Genomic DNA, 22,876 nt, shown 5'->3' with positions numbered 1-22,876 from the left:
ATGTGGAATTGGTATAATAGAGAGGGAAGAGATATAATAAAGGGAACGTTTAATCCCACAAGGAAATGTCATGAATAAAATACATAGTGTAATATATCCCCACACTGAGAGTCATATTACCATATTATATGTCACTTATGCTATTATCACATATATTCTTCCTCAAGATATCTAAATATATATTTATGTATATATTAAATATAACATACATTTCTAAATATTACAGTATATGAAATGTCCACAGTGTAAATAAGTATTCATGATGTACATACAGTGCTTAACAAATTAGACCACCTGTCATAGAAACGAGAAAACATAAACATTTCTTGTTTAAAACTAAAAATGTCATTGTTATTTATTGGCAAATAACAAACTGGCTTACTGGGCTTTTTCTCTGAGAAGTCAGAAATTAATCAAGTGTAACATTAATTAACTATAAATTCATCAAATTACTATAATTTGATGAATCAAGAAATAATAATGTGCTTTTGTGTTAAAAACAGTGAATTCAACAATGATAATTATATTTTAGCATTTAAAATATAATTCTGGTTGAAGGGCTTCTACGTACTGATAAATAAACATAAACAATGATTTGATAATTACCAATGATGTTAATTTAGTGCAGCTGTGGCATAAACCTTACATTGGGTGGTGGTCTAATACATTTGTTTAGCACTGTAAATGTCATCATTGTGACATAGTATGTCTTTGCCTTATATATATATATATATATATATATATATATATATATATATATATATATAGTAAAATTCCGTTTTACTAATAATGAAAACAGGTGTGGCCATAAATCGACATAAATGAACATTTGTCTGATAAGTTGAAGAAGCATGAATTGCTACAGGGCCACATTTCCTCTTCATGACGTCGTTGCTATTATTTATGAAACATGGGCCCACATTTCACCAAAATAAAACCGTCACTATTGTTGTTTTGTAGTTTGTTTTCTCTTAAATCACAGTTACGACTCGGAAACACAGCTTTTGTCCACCAGAGGTCAAACTCACTTCTAATATCCAATGTGTAAATAAACCGTAGCAAACATAAAACTGCCATGTCCTTTATAAAGTACTGCATGTGAAATGAATAAGTTGTTATTAACAGTGTTTAAGCTAATACCATAGTAATTCACTAGATGGCGCTGTAAAAACAGTAATACACGTCGTCTACCTCGTCGTCAACATCCGGCGACACGTCCGTCTTCCTCACACAGTCGATCCGTGCGTGTGATTCATTTATTGAAACCTCTCCACACTTATATCGTTTATTGTTGTGTGTTTGACTTTTCAACCCGAAATTACGTCAGTTGTGTTTAAAGTGGAATTTCAAGGTTCGCTGCTTTGCAGAAAAGCCTGTGCTGCAAATGGGGGAGGTGAGGAAGCTACAGAAGAAGTTGAGACAGATTGAGAATCTGGAAATAAAAATCAGTCTGAGCCCAGAGGAGAGATTCAAGGTACAGAAACACTTCATCTGCCTTTTTTTTATGCGATCTATGTGAGTTAATCAAATCCTGAATAGATTTCCCTCAAGTGCAACAACAGACTTCATCCCAGCACAGGCACAGTTTAAAGTCAATGTTTTTAATAAAAGACAAGAAGAAATGAACATTTCCAGGTTTATGAAGAGCAGTTTGTAGATTAGGGTTTCATATTCCTGCACCAAACAGTTCACACTCCATTACAGCAAAGAATATTGTGTACACAGCTGCCAAGTTTACAGTGTTACGGGTTGTAAATAATGTTCGATTGATCAATCGAACATCAATTACGCTTTCTTGCAAATTTGCAATTCAAAGTGCTTAACAAATAGTCTCATATTAAGTCATGCAATAAAATGGAAAGTTAGAGCAATACAATTAACAATAAAACAAGTTGTATGTGAATAAAACATCTGATTCTAGTAAAAATAAATGGAAATGGATATTGGAAGAGGGAAAAGGTAAATTCCTTATGATCCATTAACCCAAAATATCAGGTAAATGCTTCACTAAACACAGATGGATAAGATAAGCACATAACTTATCAGCTATGGTGATGTAAATCAGGTAAAATACTGTATCAGACTGTGCACTCATATACATATATATACATATATATGTATATGTATATATAAGATATAAAGTGGTATGGAGTTATACCAAGTATAATGGACTTAGAGAATGCTCTTGCTTGCTAAAAGAATATTAATTGCCATTCTCATCTCCTTTTGTTTTGTTTTAATGATGCTGATATTTTGTACTTTTATGAATTGAAATAGCTATAACAATGTGTATCTAAAGAAACAGATGTTCCATCAGTGACTGAAAGTGAAACATTTGACAGTTTCCCCCTCAGCAGTCAGAAGCTCATACGTGCATCAGAAAAGAATAAGAAACTCCAGCAAAGGGCAGTGCAGTGCACCTGAGTGTTGTAAGTTATAGCCAGGCCCCACAGCAGTGTTTTGTGTTCACTGAACTGTCCTTTCATTGCTAATTTAAAACAGGAAAATGAATGCCTGCAGTAATGTCTCATACACACACACACCCACCCACACATACACACACACACACACACACACACACACACACATACACACATACAGGTTTTCACAGCTGTCCTTCTTAGGACACTGCATTGACGGCCTAAACAATGTGTTATCCCTAACTTAACCATAACCAGTTAATTCCAGACCCTAACCTAACCTAACCACAATTCAAACTTTAACCCTAAACGTAACCAATAATCAGCAATGAGGTTCTGCCTCATTAGGACCAGGTTTGGTCTCTATGAGTTTAGTGTTTATGTTAGAAATGGTCCTACAGCTACAGCTGAGGGTCATTAGGTAGTGATGGTCAGGGTCAGGTGTGATGCTGTGGTAAGTACAATAGATTTACTGTGAATAAGTGATAATATATTATATATATTATAATATTTTCTTTATCTGAACCTATGGTTTAGACAAAGTATCTACGTATCTATAGTAGTGATGCCTCAGTGAACAACCAATTAACGCATTTATTAATTGTAACTATAAAATCCAGGAATACTTTCAGTGTGAAGCCACTTAAAGGTCCAGTGTGTAACATTTATTGGTTAGAAACTTACTATACTACCCAAAATCATGTTTCAGTATAAGTGTAGAATAGCTTTAAAATAAAACCCATTTGTTTTTTTTTGCCTTAGAATAAGCAGTTTATTTGTAGTTTAGGCTTTTGCTCTACAGAGGCTGCCATCTTGTGCTGCCATGTTCCTACAGGAGTGGAGCGGTTTGGTTCAGTACAGTACGTAAAATAAGTACCAAAATAACTGGTCCCAACCATTCCATTTTTCAGTACCCTTCTCTTGGTGTACCAGAGTAATGGTACGGTTCGGGTGGAACTAGACCCACGATAGTCAGCTGATTGGGTGACAGAAAAGCGCTGGAGTGCAGGAGTCCCGTCTTTGGCAATCTGCACCCTCACCATTAGATGTCACTGATTCTTACACACTGGGTCTTTCCCACATTTGTCACATTTGTGTGCATGTAAGACACAAATTTTCTAAATTGTGTCACATGCTGCAACCCCACTTTCTGGTAATTATTGGTGATGCATATGTTTCTGAGCCCCAAGCTGAGATAACTGAGATGATGACACATGCAGGGTGATTTTCTCAGAAAATGCACAGACTGAATAAACTGGGTAAAAACCGTGGACAATTAGTACTACAGTCATTTCATATCAAGCAGAAAGACCTAATTCAATCATTCATGCATATTTCATCAGTCACAATCACGAGTGTGGCGTATGTTGCCAGTTGCCAGGCTAATAAATCAAGACGAGCCAAGTATGTTGGTTGTAATGTGCTCACAAACAACTTGTGGATTTAGTAGCTTGGTTTACAACCAATCACGTGCCCTCCTCTCTCTTAGATCTCCAGGAAGGCGGAGCTGCGTTCCAGATTGGCTGAGCTTCAGCTGCAGCTTTCTGGCCCGCAGCAAACTCTGGGGATTGTGGGAGACAGAAAAAAGGAGAAGATGAAAAGACAAGTGTAAGGAAGTGAGGGAGATGTATCGTGGGTGTACATGTGTGTGTGTGTGTGTTTGTGAGGATAACTCTTCAAAAGCAACAACATTCACTTTGAAGTCTTTCATCATTTTGTATGTCTATCAAAACAGACTGGAGGTCAAATCCTGTCACGCTTTACTAAAATCAGGAACTTTCTACTGTTTGTAATGTACCATGTAAACATCACTCGGGGATGTCATCCTGTCTGTTAACGATGCTCACGGCCTTGTGCAGATTAGGGAAACCGGCATCCTGGAATTAACATCAAACTCAGTGAAAGACGCACATTCTCTCTCTTATACTCACCAGGAGCTCATTAAAAACTACTGTTATTGTTTTATGTGGAGCTTGGAGAAACCTCCACAGGTGTTGATGTTGTGAATCCTGATTGTTCAATCTGGTCCTTCCTCTCTGAACTGACACAGGGAGGATGCTCCTGGGGCACTTCCGTCACAAAAGCCTCCTGCCTCTAAGGTCCTTAAAGGTGGAGAGGAGTTCAAAGCTCAAGCAACGCCATCACCAGCTGCCAGGCAGAGGGAGACAGCAGTGGACAGACAACGGGAAAAGACAGAGCCGGCCAAGGTGTCGGGTCACAAGCAAGACGTGTCTGCAGACTGTCCAGAGTCTGACAAGGAACAGCAACTGCGACAAGAAGGTGGAATCATCAGGAAACGTGACAACATTGCTGTTTTATCGCAGGCATTTTTCAAAATAAAATGCAATGCTTTAATTTGTGATTAACATCTTAAATCAGATTGTACATCTTTGCCCCTGAGGAATCTTGACAAGCTTACATGGTGTAAAAAAAAAGCTGCATTTGTGTTCCCTGATGACAGACGCATGTTTACACCCTTGGAGCTAAATTAGCGCCACACGTTGCAGTGGCAGACTAATCCATATTGAAGAAGTGTGTAGATTAACAAGCCGGGGTGCTGATGAGTCAACATTGCTAATTGAACAAATCGTTTTTTTCTCACAGAAGCTGAATTCTCATCACTCAAAGGATCTTGGGAGAAGGCGAAGTTTCGCTTGAGGCAGTTGGAGGGTCACAATGACATCGTCACCTGTGTGGTTGCCGTCGACAATCTGGTGGTTTCTGGAAGGTAGAGCCCTGATTTGCACAGTATTGCACGTGTGAAAAAGGGAACATTTCACCCAATTTATTACTAAATATGCTTCCACTCTTTCCCTCGCTGTCTGACATGTAATTGTTTTTCTTCCGCTCAACTCAACTCTCTTGTGGTTTATGTCAAAGGCTTGTTTATCCTGGCTGCTCTCACCAACTCTGACTCCTCCGTCCGTCTCCATTCTCCTCTTAGCCGAGATACCACGGTGAAGGTGTGGCATGTTCCCACGGCAACAGAGCACAAGAACCTGGGGGGGCACACGGGTGGGGTTACCTGTCTATCCGCCCCTCCGCCTGAGTACTGCAAGAGGCTGGGTGAGGACACACACACACACACACACACAACAACAGCTGAGTAATGCCAGGAGAGTGTGGTAATTAAAGGAGCAGTTCATCAGATCAAGCCCAGTGAGAGATAACCTCAGCAGACACTGTAGAGACACTGTCTGTCTCAAGCATTCAGACAAACTTCCATCATGTCAACTCCAACTGCCTCTCTTCCTCTCCACCTCCACCCTCCCCTTCACACCCAGTACCCCAACTGAAAATATCAAGCGTGGAAGTGCAGCACACTTGACCTGTGTAAACACTGCACTCATTGACTAATGATTTGTTTTTCTTTTTCTTACACACAACATCTTAAAGAAAGTCTGTTTTCTTGCTGCATCTTTCTTGTAAGCTGTCTCTTTCCCTTTTTTTTTTTTTGAACATCATCATTTATTTACACCTTCCTCTCAGCTTAATCTATCTGTCCTCATCCGTTTCTCTCTTTCTGATCCCCGCTGCCTCCTCCTCCTCCTCTTCCTCCATCCCCTCCCGCTCTTTTGTCTGTGTTTGCCCTCCCTACAGCCTGGTCTCTGTCTTTGTCCGACAAGGAGAGGTTTATTCTGAGTGGCTCAGCAGACTGCTATGTGAAGATCTGGGCCCTGAGCATTGGTACGCTTAACCACACAACAACACAAATATACATCTATATGTATTAAGTTACAGCACACCTCAGGGCTTTGTGTGGATAATATATGTGTGTGCGTGTGTACGTGCATTGTAATCATTGTATCCCTGGCTGACTGGTGGTGTGTGTCTTGTCTATTAAATGAGTATTTTCCTGTTCCCTCCAGGACAGTGTGTAAAGTCAATCTACACGTTCAATGCTGTGACTGCTCTGTGTTTCGTGCCAGAGGGAGACGGCTACATTATCACCGGATCGGGTACGATTATGTGTGGTCAGTCGGTATATGTGGGGAAAATTAGAAGCTCGTTACACAGTGGACAATAATCAGAGTCAGAAATTGGTCCATAACATCAGATTTACAGCATAACTGGTTTCTATTTAAGAGGGAGGTCAACTTTGACCAGTGTTAACTAATCGGCAACAGCTTATTATTTAACTAATTGTCTAATAATTACATTTTTTATGTTAATGTCTTATTATCAGCGTTAATACTGTCAAACTTTGTGTTTTCAGTCATACTCTAACATGTTTGTACTAGCACCATTTTACTGTTGCAGCACAGGAATGTTGCTGGGCAACACATGATCCAAACACCTCTATACTAATAGTTATGTGCTACATATATCTTTCTTACATGTCCACTAATATGCTGAGCCGAGTGGCATCATCTGCCAGTGAGTTAGTCAGTGCAACAGAGGCAGTATCAGGGTGAATCAGAGAGATAGAGGCACATAGAGTTTAGGCAGCCAGGCTCAGGTGGGTTTGACCGTGACCAACTATAATGACTGCCAGCCGCCTGTCAGCACATGTTAACCTCACACTCTGTCACCCTGCAGACGGGGGGAAAGTTCAAGCCTGGAGCTGGCACACTTTCGAGAACTGCCAGTCAATCAACGCTCACAAGGACGCTGTCACCTGCATCCAGGTGTGTGGGTTACTGACCTGCTGACCGTGACACAACGTCCACCCTGAGGATGCTCAAGCTGCCTTGATTTTTAGCAAAAAGATTCTGAAGTCCTGGTTACTGATTTGTTAAAGAAAGAAAGAAACAACGAGAAACAAAGAAAGAAAAGAGCCTTTTCTCAGGAAATCAGCCATTTTTCTAGACTCTTCCTCACACAAGCTACCCTTGTTCATTCCTTTTAAATGGAAATCAAAGATATTTAGTTGTAAGCTTGGCCAATTTTAGAGAGAGCACACCGTACATATTTTGAGCAAAAAGGTTTTTTATGAATATTGAAATCCACAGCTGCATGTGCACTTTTTTTCAATTTTCAGTCATAAAAATATGCCTGAAGCATTAAAGCACAGCGCATCATTGTTATCCTCGTTGTTGTTTTTTATCATGCAAAGCACATAATCCATTTGTATCACACAACGCCACAGAAAATTTGAAACTGTTCACACAAACAGTACATATATTTATATATATTTATATTTATATATATATATATATATATATATATATATATATGTATATATATATATATATATATATATATATGTATATATATATATATATATATATATATATATATATATATATATATATATACACTCTGCCTGTCTTTCTCTCTTTAACACGCACTTGCACACACAACACTGGATAAAGACTCAACATCACCATGACAACCATGTCTCCTGTGCCCTCCATAGTCTCAAGGTCCGCTGGTGTTCAGTGGCTCGTCTGAGGGAGGGGTGTCTGTGTGGGAGAACCGGTGTACAGACCGAGACCCCCTGAGGCAGCTCCAACACTGGAGTGCTCAGGTGACCGGTTGTGGCAGTGGCTCGGGTGGGCGACTGACCCTTAGCCCGAGGGGAGACAGAGTGTTCCTGGCTTATGGTCAAGCCTGGGTCAAGATCCTGCACTGGAGGACCGGTGAGCTCTGGAGTTAATTGAACACACTTGTGTGTGTGTGTGTGTGTTAGATAATTGTGGCACATTAAGCCATTTGTGGTCAGAGGTGCATGCCTTGATGACAGAGATCTTAGCCACTGATCTCCCTTTGGACACTTTGACCTGCGCCTTTACTGCATGCCTATGGGTTTTAGCTGATGGCTCAGTCGAAACGCTGATACATGTTAAATGGAAAGAGTGTAAACCTAAAGATGCTTTGTAAAAGAGACTGGGACATTGTTAGGAGGCTGTTAAACTGAGCATTTATGTTACTGCTCCTCCGTAAGTTTGTGTGCATGCGATACGCTTGTGTGGAGCCATACCACCCCTGATTATTATGTGACAGGGGGGCGTTTTAGCTGTAAATTACCACATTACCCCTAGCCTACCCTAATTTTCATGTGTCAGTGTTTTTTAAAAAGGTCCATCTTAGGTAAAATTAGTTTCATTTGGCAGATTTTGAAGATACAATAATATGCAAAACAAAATATATATATATATACTTATATATACTACAATCACCTGATTGGATGAATTGCTGTTTTTTATTACTACAAAACAGAGGTCCCCAGTCCATCACAGGGCCACAATAGAGACAAACAACCATCCACTCTCACACTCACACCCATGGTCAATTTCGAGTGTCCAATTTGCCTAATCCCCAAACCTGCACGTGTTTAAGCTGTGGGAGGAAACCGGTGAACCCAGAGAAAACCCCCACACACACACAGGGAGAACATGCAAACTCACCAACTTTGCTTCACCAATAGCTGTTAAATTTTACACACTGTACCTTTAAATTGCAAAATTATAAATAATCTAAGAAATGTCTTTGTTAGATGGAGAGCAAAAGAAAAGAGTTGGAAAGGTAGATGTTGGAATAGTTGCATAATCCTTCCACCTAACATCTGTTTAATTATCACAGGATCAACATCCAGGCTGACCAATCACAGCAGCATCGCCGCGGTAACAGATTGTGTCCACCAGACAGGAGGCCTCCTAATTGGCTCCTGCTACGATCTGGTAAATGGAGAGAGCGCATTAAATTGTGAGTTCCAGAGCAAACCATGTGCAACCACAAGTTATTCACTGCACTCTGATGTGTGTGTGTGTGTGTGTGTGTGACAACACAATAAGGTCGTAAGAAGAAATCGAAACCACTTTGTTTCCTTCTGATGACCCCCGCTCCCTTTTATTTCCTGCCTGCAGTATTCTCTCTGCCTCACTGTCGCTACCTGGCTTCTCTGACCTGGCCGGATGCTCCCAGAATTCTCTGCTTTGCGACATGGGCCACGGGGAGTGGAGACCACCGGTGGGTTACGGGAGGCCGCACTCTCACTGTATGGGAGCAGCTCTCCAGCTCCGGGAAGCAGAGGTGGGTACAACACCTGCGAACACTGCTCCAGAAACTTAAGTCTGTGTTTGAATATTCATTGACACGTGTTGATGATAGCTTTTGAATGAATTGTGGGTACAAATGTTACAGAGGTGACGTCTCAGTGAAGAGAGACAGCCGGTTGGATTTCTGCTTCCTGGAATCAGAGGCGGAAACAGAAGATGACGAGGAAACTGATGGTATAGACACACACTGTAATTTCACACTTCATCTCTATTGCCTTGAGTCACACGCTTAATTGCAAACTGTGGAATTACATATTAAGCCGCCATGTTAATTAAAGGGGATGCATGTAAAATATGTGCAACAGCAATCCTGAGCATTTCAAACGGTTGCTGTCATCCCAATTAAAGCAATGTACTCTGTGATCATGCACAGTGGCGGTTGCTGGTCTTTGAAACAGGGAAAGCTCATTTCAAGCCCAGTTATTTAAATTCTTACATAAATTCTGCAAATGCAGAAGCACGATAATTATGTAAAACTGAAATGCTATAATAGTGTTTTTATTCACAGTGTATATGTTCAAATGAAAATGGGCTATATCGCCGAGCAAATTACACACAATGACCAGACTTCCCTCACAAAATCCACACAGGACTGAGGCAGAAAAGGCTCCGCTGTCATACAGTGCTTTCAATCAAAAACTGGTTCCGCCTTTCGGACAGTTCCTCCAATCATCTTGCAGAAGCCCAGCATCCACGCCCACCCACTGCTCATTAACTATGAGAGAAGCCGAGCTTCTGTGGAAGTGATGTTTTTTGCTGCATTTGTCCAATCACCTCACCTCAGTTAAAAAACAAACAAATATATTCTGTGGCGTCCCATAGAGAACAGTTGAAACTGAGCCTCAGGTGGTTTTAATGTGGAGAATACGAGAGAATACGGGAATACGAAAATCATGTAAGACGATCCGTCATCCGTGATAAACAACTGATGCTGAACGAACTATAGTGACACATTCTAATCGTTTAGTACTGAAATGTGAATACAACACAACACATACAGTATATGACGACATTTTAGAGGAAGCTGAGCTTCCCTTGCTGTCTTAGGGCAATCGCCACTGGCATACACACACATGACTGAGAGAGTGTTCGCTAATATTGGCTGTAGCTTTCTGTTTTGCTTCCCTGTCCAGGAGAAGATGATCCACGTTGGCACATCTGTGTTAAACTTATCTGCTTTCACTAGTGTAACACATCTCCTCTACCGCAGAGCCTCATTTGGCTTCTCCTCTGGTCTAGACATTTTTCAGAGGGGTAGTGAGGCTTTTTATGTGGGTAGCACAACAGACCACAACACCAAAAAAAAACCATACATAGTTGTTATCAGTGTTTCAATTGATGTTTCCTTCATCTCGGATGATTTTATGGCGTAGTGTAATACATTTGTTACATTTGCTCCTTTAAGGTGATGCATATTGAGACAAATGTATCTGACCTCCTCGTCTTGTTTAGATTTCGAAGATGATGATGATGATGGTGCTCACAGCCGGTCTGACGGTGCGGAGGATGAGGGATCCTCATCGTGGCTGCGCTGTGTTCTCCAGTGAGTGCTGGTTTCTCACGCTGAGGACGCCACGGCCTGCAGCCGTGAAGAGGAAATGAGAGGGAGGGAGTGAGCCAAGTGACAGCGAAGGAGGGAGCAGAGGAGAGAAGTGTGACAGACTCAATGTGGAGGGGGAGCATATGGATGGAGAGAGTGTATGTGTGTGTGTGTGTGTGAGTGAGTGATAGGCAGATTGTTTTCTATGTAAATATGACATCCACTCATAATAAAGTTAAACTAAGACTCTGACCTCCAAAATTCCATCTCTTGTCTTTTTTTGTGTATTTCAATCCGACGACGTTCCTTTTGTGACACAACAGTTCACCGCCTCGCTCTGCCTGTGCATCCTGTGTAAACGAATGTAAATTCAATTATATTCCATCTATTCCTTCCTTCTCCCCCTCTATACTGTCTGCATTTGTCTCTTTCTCTCTAGGGTGTCCTTGCTTTTTTGTAAACAGAATTGAAGTTGGGTTTCTTTTTTCTCTTTTTTTACCCACCGCCCACAAAATGAGCTTATTAATGTCTTTCTCTGTATCATTTCTGTTTCACTCGTCAAATTCATTTCTTTTCCACTGCGTCTGTTTAATTGAACCTATTTTTTTTTAAAAAACACACACACGCATAATTAGCATTTAAATCTCTTTGCTACAGTCTTCTGCCCTCCCTACATCTCTCTCCCCCTCTCCCTCTCTCTCTCTCTCTCTCTCCTCTTGTACTCTGGCAGACTCTACATGTCTCAGTCGCTAAGGCAACCGATGCTTTTTTTCCCCCTCACTTGCTCTCTGTATCTCCCCCTTTCTCTCTGTCTCCCTCTCTCATTCCCTTTCTCCACTGCCAGAGGTAGGCATGATAACTGATGTGTTGGTGTGTGTGTGTTTGTGTGTGTTTGTGTGTCTTGTCTGTCTCTCGGTGTTGCGTGCGTGTCATTAAGTGACATTTCTGTGGCATTTAGGCAGTAGTTGTAGATGGGAAGTTGCCTTTCTTTGCTCAAAGTGTCATAGAGAGTATTGGCTCCATGCTCGACAGCTCTAATGATGATTAATGTGCTGCGCTCAGGTGTGTGCACTGTATGTGTGTGAAAGAGCAGGGCAGGCAGTGACCGTGTACTTCTGGGTACCGTGTACTTGCGTGCAGATGTTGATCTCTTCAAAGATGTGGCTCACAATTAAGTGCTACATTTAAAACTCTCTCTTAGTCTCTCTGGGGGATTTGTTTTTAAATAAAAAAAAAGGTGGCAGGTTTTTTGACAACACTATTGCTGCTGTGTGTGATTACATGCTTTTTATCTGAGACAAAAAGACTGGAAATAAAAAAGCTGGACCCTCCCCTCTCTCCCTCTCTCTCTCCCTCTCTCTCGGTCTATCTATCCCTCACTTGCCCCTGTGTCTTATCTCACAGAGAGCGATGATCGCAGCAGCGGAGTCTCAGTGAACACAGCGAAGCGATGGAGAGATGGTAAGATGGATAGTTTCTGAGGTGAAGAAAGAGGGATGTATGGTGTGCAGATGTATAAAATGTCATTCAGATTGATGGCTGGCATGAGAATCAATGTCTTGAGTAGTTGAGGTCATGTAGTGTGTGTGTGTGTGGACAGTAAATTTTCTCACCTAACTTCTGTGTCACTTCATCACTTCTCATTCCCCCCCTCCATCTCTCCTCCAGCTCCATCTCTCCTGTCGCACGACTGACTGCCCTCGCCTCCCTCCTCCTGATTGCTGTGGTGATACAGCCCTCCACCTGTAACCGTGACGACAGTGAAGGCGAGGAGCAGGTGGACGCCCTGTCTGTCCAGCTGTCCGTCACAGCCCAGGTTACACCCACCCCTCTGTGGGCGGTGGTGTGGGGTCCCACGCAGCCACTGGAGGACGAGACCTACCACTTCCTCTCCAGCCAGGAAACAGACCCTCTGCAGCATCATGGGAATCAGCAGGAGGCCAACACCGCCACGTCTAAGGACTGGCCTTATCCAGGCTCAAGCATGCAGCCCCGAGAGGAAAAACCACTGGAGGACAAGGACAAGGAGGGAGTGGAGGACCGAGGGACGGAAGCCGAGGAGACAGAGCCTGAGGAAGGTGATGCACAGGAGATGCACATGAAGGATTTTTAAATGAAGGTGACCATGAGCTGCAGTTTCATGTGAACACACACAAGTGGCAGGAGTCCTCCAGGGAATTAGTGGTCACCAGAGTAAAGCCAGACACATTGCTGAGTGTGGCTGATTCAGTTTGTGGCGGGGAATGAAGTTTTCATCACTCACACAGAGGAAGTGGCCGTCAAAACTGCAAAATGGAGGGAAAATGTCATCAGAGTGGTGTTAGAGTTGGAGGCCAGAGTCTTGTACATCCAAATTCATGTTTCATCCAAGTGCACTGATTTTTTCTTCTTCTTTTGTCCCGGATAAAGTAATAAATGATCTTTGTCCGAAATTAGTAACAGCATGAGTGTGTGTGTGTGTGTGTCTGTTACAGTGGACCCTCAGTTCTACGTCACCGTGACCATCTCCTCGCTGCTCATCCTGACAGCTGTCATCATTGTAGCCAAACTCTGGTAGGAACCAAATCTCATCTCCAAAATCTTGTGTGTATCTGTGTGTGTGGCAACAAAACTATACAAAGTGTGTATAACTGAGTGAAGGAAGAGTTCACTTTCCTTGTCAGGAGCTGGACACCTGCCCCACAGCAGGAGGACAACGCTGACCCACTTTATTAATACACCTCAGGGTTTTTAGGACAATTTCTAATTTGGAGAATGCACATGGAATAAGGTGCAGAGAGGAGGAGACTTACTCTCCTGAATATGACATTTTATATTTTTCAAGTGAGTACTTTAACACTAACAGAGTTAAATTAGGTGATAAATCTGTAAAAGCAGGTTATTCTGGGCATTCTAACTACGGCAGATTTATGTTTTGCAGCGATTATGAAGAAGGTTTTCCAGCCTGAGAGATCACAAGATGATAAATAAGAGAGAAAATGACACTTCTCTTACACACACTCAATTTTTTTCCAGACTTTAGTTTTATGTATTTACTATTTGAACTATATTTGAACCTTTGTACAAAAAGGGAGGCTAATTGTCATTTGACCTGGTTATAGGCAGATGCCAATGATGAAGAGGAGTGAAGGGCAGACATAAATCGAAGACAGAATCCAATCAGGGCTTTCCATTAGTGTTAAGTGATTGGAGAGTTTAGTGAGTCTTGAAAAACTGATTTTAAAGGGAAGTTGCTATTTTAAAGAGGAGACTCAGTGATGGCTCGTGATGAAAATGTCTGATTTAAGCTCAACTTGCATGCTTGCATGAGCATGTTGGTGTGTCTGTCTGTGCTCTGTGCACATCCACAATGCATACACCCCCCCCACACACACACACACTTAAAGTGAGCGCTGAGTAATTGCTTACTAATGACTTGTGTGTTCCTAAAAGTCACAGTTGGCACAGATGTGTCATTTAGAGCCATTAGAGTGGCAATGATTAAACATTCTCTCCAACCGTTTGGGTGGAGGGAAGCAACAAAACAGATCTGTTGTCTCACAGGCAGTAATATGACTTCACTGGTATCGATGTGCTTTAACAGCCCATCGGCTATTAAGCCTCTCAGACTGAGAGCATGCAAACATGTGGGTGAGGGTGGGACTCCTGTATGTGTTGCATTTTCAGGCCTGCTGGGAAGTGCTTGTTGCACACATGGCCATTAGCCGGGAATGGCAGACAATGGCTGTGATGTAGTGAGTCACTTCCACGCTTTGCCGATCACACCATCACTTTATTTAACCTCTGGGACTACGCTCTTCCTGCACCTCACGCACTCTTGACTTGTCAAGCTCCACGTCTGTACAGTAATAGCATGGTAATATTACGGTAATGCATTTGTAATGAGGAGGTTATATTACTGTCATTTCCAGCTTGGTAATAACAACAGTAATGGTGTGGTAATAAGGAGATAATGTTACAGCGAGTCACCATAAGTCATTTACAGATAATATCCAGGTGATAGCTCGATAATGAGCGTTACTTCAGGCGTCCATCAGTGTAATGTCTTCACATGAACATTTTTGCGACTCGAAATTGATAATTATTTAATTATATAACACATTATTACGCTAAAATTGATCCTCCCTGATGTCTCATGCACATTTTTCATTGCTATTGCCAAGTTATTACTGGGTGATTATTCTAAGAACATAATGGCATTACTATGTCACCATAATGTTACTGTAGTGAACTGTAAAGTGTTACCTCCCCACAGTCATGCACTTATCAGTTCACCTCACCCGTTATTAATTTTTCTTTTCATTGCCTGAATCTCAATAATTTGTTCTCCTCCACATAATTTTGTCATACTCTCTTGTAATCTCAGTTTGGCACCCTCCTCCATCGTCTCCTCCTCTAACTCTCCCATCCCCTTTGCCTCACAGCTTTTTGACTTCCTGCGTTTCCCCCTCTTCCCCGAGGTTCCTCTCTCACTTGCAGCCGAGCTCTAACGCAGCCCGTCTCAGCACAGCCGCGCTTCCTCTTATCTCCCGCACCAGTCTACTATCTCTCCCAGTGCTGCCAGTCTGGCTGCAGATGCACAGATAATCCATCAGTTTGCCTTGAGCTGATACATGATAAGCAACCCTGCCTGCACTGCTCTCTGTGAGACAGGCCTGCTACTGTTGTTTCTATAACTTATTTCACCAGCCCCTGTTGTGAAGGGAAAGCCGATGATGCCGTGCTGGCCTCGCAAAAGTGAGAATTGCAGGGATTCAAGACTGGAGACATGGCAGCAGCAGCAGCAGCAGCAGCCTCGCTCTCTCTCCACTGACACGTGCTTCAGTATCATAAATGTGTAAATAACACCATGTGTTAGACAAAGTGCCACAGAATGAATAGTAGAAGGGAGGATGGAGGGAGGATGGAGGGAGGGAGGGATGGTGCAGATGGACTGAAATGATAGTCCATAGTAGAAATTGGCCACTGTCCAGTTTGTGATGAGCATAAAAGTGCAGCATATGTGCTCAGTGATTTTCACAGAGCTAAAATCGTCAGTGTGGTTAATGTTGTCAAGTGTGAACAGTGCATGTGTGTGTGTGTGTGTGTGTTCATATGGGGTGGAAGTGAGCCCAAAGAGGACAGGTGTTACTGAGGGACGATGTGAGTGCACTGTGGCTTTTATGGCAGTGAGAACAGCTTTGTTGTGCATCCTAAGTATTCTTAAGAGCCTGAACCTCTGACTCCCTACCGTGTCGTCACCATAACTCACTGACTGAAGTAACGGTGCAACACCTCAGTGATGATGATGTGTCACCACTCTGTCCGTTTCCTTGCCTTGTTGCATCCTTTGCAGCACCCCCCCCCCCCCCCACCTCGACTCCCTCCTTCCCCATCCCTCTCCCCTCTGACAGCCTTTTTAATGAGTCCGATGAGTGCACTAATTCTCTCTCACAGTGGCAGCATAATGTGTTCGCTGATGCTAAATGGCTCTGCTGTTCTTGATGCTCTCTGACTGTGTTTCTCTGTCTCTCTCTCTCCCTCTCCTCTTCCTCTGTCTTTTGTCTTCCCTCTGCTGTTTTTCCCACATCTGTTTCTCTTCATCCTCTCCCTCGATCATCTCCCGCTCTCTCTGACCTTCTTTTACTGTAATCTCTTACTCAAACTCCAACTTTATTATTTGTCTTTTGATTTATTCCTATTTATTTTCCCGCCTCTTTCTCTAATTCTCCCCCTTTTCTCCCCCCCCCCCCCCCCCCCCCCCCTTGTCTCCTTGCCCCTTCTTATCACTGACTTCTATGTATCCTCTGGATATTCCAAATGTCTTTCTTCCTCTCCTCTATCCCCTCCTCATCCTCACCCTCCTCTCTCCATCTATCCATTGAAATGTTATTCTCTCCCAGTTACGATCGCAGTTGTTCCCAGCACCCACCCCCACTTTCTCGTGGCGTGGCACCCCCCCTTACCCTCGCACTCCCTCGCTCCCTCGCTTCAGAGGACAGCCGGCAGACGCTGCACAGCACCTCCTCCTCCTTCACAGACAGGGAGAGGTAATGAGTCGCCTCGCCAGCTCTGCACACACCGTGTGTGTGTGTGTGTGTCTGCTGTATGAGTCTGTTTGTGTGTGCGTTACCTCTGGATTTAAGTTGACTTCATTGTGTGTGTGAGGCAGACTTCTCAGGCCTTTTGTGTGCACTGTAAGCAGATAAACCTGGACTATAATTGGACAGCAGTGCTGTTCTCTGTGGAGAAGTCAGGCCTGAAGTGTTGGTGTGGCCATAAGATGTATCAGTGTTTTAAACTCACTCTCCAGATGAGTCACTGTGGGCTTGTGAAAAGGCAGCCAGCCCCCATCCTTTCTTCTTTTCTTTTTTTTGGGGGGGTATTTAAACACTGTAGTGCTTAACTTTTAAATACAAACAGTGTGAGTTCACACCTGTGCTGATAACTGATATGCCGACACATCGGGAGTGCATGAGCCGATAACCAATACAATACGATATTTAAAAACTTCAGTTTTCACTGAAATTCATTTTGCAGTTCATAGGACACTACGTTACAAAATACAAATACAAGAGAAACGTTAGACATAAAAGTACACACACACAACAGTCAGGACAGACAGACCGTGCATAATAATGGTCCGTAGGCTTGATGTTATTTAACCGCTCATTGATTCTGGTTCAGCAGCAGGATAGATTGGTGGATGTGGATTCTCGTCTGTTTGGGGGATAAGTTGGAATTCACTGTTTAGGACAATGGGAGGAGTCCATCGTATGTAGATGGACATTTTCATAATTGTGGAAAATGAATAAACATAAAAAGAAAATAGTTAGAGAGGGTGTCAGCATCAGTCATATCGTGGGATCTTGGCGTCTTTGCCGATATACCAAAAATATATGAAGCCAATATCAGCTAATACTAATATTGTGCATCCATCGTTCACACAGTGCTGACCATGAAGCCGATCAACTCCACATGACTGTGTATAGCGGTGCTAACATAAAGAGGCGTCCATGAAAAGTTGAAAAGAGAACTATGCTGCTCAAATGAGTCACACGTAGAAATATTTATCCTGAGTCATGTCAGAGAAAAGAAAAATCAATCCATCCATCTTCTACCGCTTTATCCTCCACATGAAGGTCGTGGGGGGCTGTGCCATCTCAGCTGACATAGGGCGATAGGCGAGGTCACACCCTGGACCGATCGCCAGTCCATCACAGAGACACATCCACTCTTACACTCACACCTATCTAGAGTGTCCAATTGACCTAATCCCCATACTGCATGTCTGTAACACATCATTTAAACACCATGGCTTTGTTTTATTCCTTATGAAGTATTTCTGAATATCTATCATACATGTTTGACAGCAATATAAAACGTCATTACAAAACTGAAAATCAAATACATATTTATTTGTATTTAATGACTTTTTCACAGCCAACACTTTAGGAATCGCTGGCGTAGAACCAAGAAAATGTTGAATTTGGATTCTGCTTAATGATTACAAAAACAAGTCAAGGTGACTCCTCCTTACAGAGCAGTTCACTTTCTTGTGAACGGTGGAGTACACACACACATCCCATCTGCTCTGTGGAAAACTGTGAACATGGATGAACACTGCAACTAACAACAACAACAAACAAACAAACAAACAAACATCAACAACCCTCTAACAGACTTCCAGACCTAACTACCCCCAAGGCTCCTTCAAAGGACAGACTCCACATGTAACAAGATCAAGGGCCTGATTCAAACGATGTGTAGCACATGGTCTAAACTGTGTGATGCACGTGCTGTGGGGCGTGTCCAACTCCTCCTCTGCTCGTTACACGGTGCAAAATCTACATGCAAAGTGGGGTGCAAGTTACAGAGGAGTTGTATTTAATGTCTGAATTATTCATAGTTGGGGTTTGAGCCTGACATCAATAAACCGAATCATTGTCATTCCCTTTCCAAGCCAGGTGCACCTGCGCCTGGCACATTGCTATTTGAAACTAGATAAGTGAGTGATTCTCTGCTGAGGAGATGGATCTGCTCGTGTGTGAGGTGAAGGTGCAAGCACATCTATCGCTCTCTCCCACATATGCAAGTCACAGGCAAGTCTCAAGTCTTAACCCACAAGTCTCAAGTCTTAACCTTCAAGTCTCAAGTCTTAACCCACAAATCTCAAGTCTTAACCCACAAGTCTCAAGTCTTAAACTTCAAGTCTCAAGTCTTAACCCACAAGTCTCAAGTCTTAACCTTCAAGTCTCAAGTCTTAACCCACAAGTCTCAGGTCTTAACCTTCAAGTCTCAAGTCTTAACCTTCAAGTCTCAAGTCTTAACCCACAAGTCTCAAGTCTTAACCTTCAAGTCTCAAGTCTTAACCTTCAAGTCTCAAGTCTTAACCCACAAGTCTCAAGTCTTAACCCACAAGTCTCAAGTCTTAACCTTCAAGTCTCAAGTCTTAACCCACAAGTCTCAAGTCTTAACCCACAAGTCTCAAGTCTTAACCTTCAAGTCTCAAGTCTTAACCCACAAGTCTCAGGTCTTAACCTTCAAGTCTCAAGTCTTAACCTTCAAGTCTCAAGTCTTAACCCACAAGTCTCAAGTCTTAACCCTCAAGTCTCAAGTCTTAACCCACAAGTCTCAAGTCTCAAGTCTTAACCCACAAGTCTCAAGTCTCAAGTCTTAACCCTCAAGTCTTAACCTTCAAGTCTCAAGTCTTAACCTTCAAGTCTCAAGCAAGTCCAAAATCATTTTTGCAAGAATCAAGCAAGTCAAGTCAAGTCGTATGAATATAGAAGATGAAGATGATTTCCCAGATATTTCACGTTTAAAAATGCTCAAAATTCATTTAGAACTGCTTGAGTTTTATTATCTGTAACAGAAAAACTGTATTACACATGACTGCTTCATGGTCCCATACAACCGTTAGACCAAATGCATTTCAGCTATAAGGCTAAAAATAACTGGCACATTAACGTTAATCATAACCAGCTTTTCATCCACCAAGACGTTAACTAGTGCTAGCTTCAAGTAGCAGCCAGATGACTTCCTGTCTTCCCTTCCTTTGTGGGATTTGCGGTGAATTAAATTTCACGTAGTGGTGGTGTCGCTCGGCTGCCAGGTTTGTACGCAAGGCCGCAAAAGCAGACACCCCATGTTTTACTCAAGTCTAAGTCGAATCTGAAGTCGTTAATGTCGAGGCTTTTACCGACGTTAGTCAAGCAACTCTCACGTCCTCAAATTAAGTCAGACTCCAGTCAACTCACGTGACTCGAGTCCCCCACCTCTGGAACTATCAACGTCACTTGTGCTGCACAAGTGTACAACAAGAAAAGACTGATATCTTATGTGTTATCAAATGATTAAGCCACTCAGCTCCACATTATTCTCTATGTGTTTCTCAGTGGAGCAGTTTTTGTGTGTGTGTTTGAGTCTGCGCCAACGTTCCTGCACTCTTTACATCACGACTGAGCAGAAGAAGCACACAGAGCGAGTAAAGTGTAACAGCTTCACAAAGCAGCTGAAAACATCAAGAAGCAGCCATGACACATTTCAGAAGAAACTAAAAATAAACCTGGACGTTCACTTTGATACTGAAAATGGAAGCTCCACTAAACAACTGCCCGACTATGTCCCTGCACGCGTCTGCATCACACAGCTGAAAAGCTGGGTCATAGAGACTGAAGTGTTTTGGTTAATTATTCAGAAAGAGACCACAGTGTTTAGGTAATTACTCAGAAGTCCACAGGGGGCGATAGAGGTTCCTCACTGGAGCTTTAAGTGAGCTGCTGTGTTTTTCTAAAACATGCACATGTGCACTTTAAACATCACATATTTCCTTTGTTGATGCCTTAAAAAAAAAAAAATATCAAAAGAAAATCATACTGAAATTGAAAACTTCAAAAAGAACTAGAGACTTGAGATGCATGATGCATGAATTGGAATTGGAACAGGAATTGGTCGAATTCAAAATGATACCCAACCGTAATTATAGAGCTGTTCTCTAGTGTCCACCCCCCCACCCATTATCTGTTCCTCCACCACTATCCTCCGCTTTCTCTTCCACCTCTTCCCCTTGCAACCCTCTCAGTCCCCCTGTGCTGCAGCTTTCCATTTGCGTGTGCACCACATTTCCAGCTCCAGGCCTCTCTGCTCCACTTCCTCCCCTCTTTCCTCCATCATCTGGGCTCCCTAAATCCCCTCACACCCCTCCCTTCCTCCCTCTTTTCCTCTCTCTCTCTCACTCCTCTCCGTCTGTGTCTCTTGCTGTGTCAGGATCCCAGTTGTGAACCTCTGAGGTGACTGTTTTTCCATATGGTAAACGTTTCTTCGGGGCCTGTGGCGGAGCATCAACATGACCAGAGGGCGTGCCTGCACTGATGTTTTATTTTCTCTCAAACTGTGAAGTGAATTCAGGGATCCCAGGTATCCAGTCGTCACAAATCTCCTTGGCTTCCCTGAGGTCTGAAAAAAACAACCAAACTCATTTCCTTCCTTCCTTATTTGGGTGTAAATCTCGTTATTGTGTCTCTGCATCACAATCAGTGGCTCCATGTTTTCCATCCTCTCTCTGGCCTCGAGCTCTACTAAGCTACCCAACTGCTCTGTGCTTGGACCTGCCATGACTAATTCACAAAGTTAAACTGCCATGCAGCATCTCATTAGCCCTTAAACGCCCTACCTGTGCTTTCACAACTGTTCCTTGTGTTTCAGCAGCACAAGTAACGCTGGTCAACTTCAGATCTCCACGAAACAACATCCAAATTCAGCACAGAATCAGAGCAGGTTTTTTTTAAAAGCCATTCTCAGCATCTCCAAACACAGAATGGGGTATTTCACAAAGCTGTTTGGCACAGATGTAGCCAATCGGCAATGTGCTTAACATGTCACGCTCTGAAAACTGCTGTTTATTCCCTGCTTTGGGTGCCTGAAATGCAAATATTGTGGCTTTTTCCCTCTGCAATGTATAAAAGAGTCTGTTTTGTCTCAGTTTTTTTCCTCATGATTTGTTCTCTTAATTATCTGGCTGCCGTTCACCTCTTTGTCGAGCCTCTGCGAGCACCCTTTGTTCCCGCTGGACCACGCAGAGGTGTGTTAAGCATAAAGCACTTCCACGCGCGGAGATAAAATATTCAAAGTTGGAACAGATGAGATGGAAGAGGCATCCCTGTTGAGAATCAACGATTCCCAAAGGTTTTTGGATGGCGAACAACAAAGACAGATTTGTGTCTTCATGGAAATGGGAACGCTACAAGTGATGAAAAGGACTGATGTAACCACAACAATGATTTTCTTTTCACTTGACAGCCAAGTATCAAAAATGTGGAGAAGAACAAGACTATCATCATTTCCCTTCATATCACCATGGAGCCACAGTAAATCAGCTGTCTTGGGTGCACCAAAGGAAAGTAGTACATAAAGGAGCATCATTTGTGTCTCCAATGAATCTGCATGTATACTGTATGAACATTTGTGAGAGCTACTTCAAATCTATTATTTATAAATGTCTATTTTATCAGTCAGAGACGTCTTATAGAGCCTTTTCAAAGCCAAATGTCAGTATGTGTTTGGCAACTTTTCTAAGCAGCTTTGAGACATGAAACCTCCACTTACACACATTTCCACTACAGACATAGTACTGGTGGCATCATGTGTGACTCGTGCAGTGCTCCAGATATCCAAGTCTTGTGATTTTTTAGTAGCATTCCTGTAGAAATGTGGTCCGTACCATGGAAGGTCAATAAAGACTCATTACTGGTGTTTTTTTGTGTGTCATTTTGTGCATCTGTTTATTTCTGTGCATGCTGAATGAATTCCCCCAGGGGAGCTGTGCGATCTGCAGGGACTTATGAGAGGATAAGGCTTACATTGTGCATTTTAATAGCTACCTCTATATCCTAATCTTTTTCTGCATGAATTAAACATTTAGTCCAACCGCCTGC

General features: G+C 42.6%; 2 protein-coding genes and 1 long non-coding RNA gene across 3 annotated transcripts; all 3 read left to right on the top strand.

Moving 5' to 3' along the window:
• The first annotated feature begins 1,226 nt into the window (after nt 1–1,226).
• On the top strand, nt 1,227–11,225 carry si:ch211-154o6.3 (uncharacterized protein LOC563854 homolog). Its single transcript, XM_058646698.1, has 13 exons — nt 1,227–1,474; nt 3,910–4,028; nt 4,471–4,700; nt 5,025–5,148; nt 5,365–5,486; nt 6,021–6,107; nt 6,290–6,379; nt 6,960–7,048; nt 7,780–8,002; nt 8,946–9,068; nt 9,230–9,395; nt 9,507–9,595; nt 10,874–11,225. The coding sequence occupies exons 1-13, from the start codon at nt 1,385–1,387 to the stop codon at nt 10,966–10,968; spliced, it is 1,647 nt and encodes a 548-aa protein (XP_058502681.1). The 5' UTR covers nt 1,227–1,384; the 3' UTR covers nt 10,969–11,225.
• A 483-nt stretch (nt 11,226–11,708) lies between these two features.
• LOC131471852 (uncharacterized) lies at nt 11,709–12,743 on the top strand. Its single transcript, XR_009242035.1, has 3 exons — nt 11,709–11,807; nt 12,366–12,422; nt 12,630–12,743. It is a non-coding gene; the product is annotated as an uncharacterized LOC131471852 (long non-coding RNA).
• Nucleotides 12,744–12,880: 137 nt separating this feature from the next.
• Nucleotides 12,881–21,368, top strand: pianp (PILR alpha associated neural protein). Its single transcript, XM_058648633.1, has 4 exons — nt 12,881–13,039; nt 13,436–13,514; nt 16,844–16,990; nt 21,210–21,368. The coding sequence occupies exons 1-4, from the start codon at nt 12,946–12,948 to the stop codon at nt 21,229–21,231; spliced, it is 342 nt and encodes a 113-aa protein (XP_058504616.1). The 5' UTR covers nt 12,881–12,945; the 3' UTR covers nt 21,232–21,368.
• The last annotated feature ends 1,508 nt before the right edge of the window (nt 21,369–22,876 follow it).

The sequence above is a fragment of the Solea solea genome, chromosome 13 (genome assembly GCF_958295425.1).
Source record: "Solea solea chromosome 13, fSolSol10.1, whole genome shotgun sequence".
In the NCBI taxonomy this organism is placed as follows: domain Eukaryota; kingdom Metazoa; phylum Chordata; class Actinopteri; order Pleuronectiformes; family Soleidae; genus Solea; species Solea solea.
The sequence above is the reverse complement of the archived record's forward strand: the minus strand, read 5'-3'. Positions and strand labels throughout refer to the sequence as shown.

What these genes read in the sequence shown, in the direction of transcription:
- si:ch211-154o6.3 (XM_058646698.1), top strand. Translation starts at nt 1,385, where the DNA reads ATGGGGGAGGTGAGGAAGCTACAGAAGAAGTTGAGACAGATTGAGAAT. An exon ending in ACAGCAACTGCGACAAGAAG is followed by an intron (nt 4,701 to 5,024) that starts GTGGAATCATCA and finishes TTTTTCTCACAG; the next exon opens with AAGCTGAATTCTCATCACTC. An exon ending in TGAGTACTGCAAGAGGCTGG is followed by an intron (nt 5,487 to 6,020) that starts GTGAGGACACAC and finishes CCCTCCCTACAG; the next exon opens with CCTGGTCTCTGTCTTTGTCC.
- pianp (XM_058648633.1), top strand. Translation starts at nt 12,946, where the DNA reads ATGCAGCCCCGAGAGGAAAAACCACTGGAGGACAAGGACAAGGAGGGA. An exon ending in ATCATTGTAGCCAAACTCTG is followed by an intron (nt 13,515 to 16,843) that starts GTAGGAACCAAA and finishes ATTCTCTCCCAG; the next exon opens with TTACGATCGCAGTTGTTCCC. An exon ending in TCCTTCACAGACAGGGAGAG is followed by an intron (nt 16,991 to 21,209) that starts GTAATGAGTCGC and finishes TTGCTGTGTCAG; the next exon opens with GATCCCAGTTGTGAACCTCT.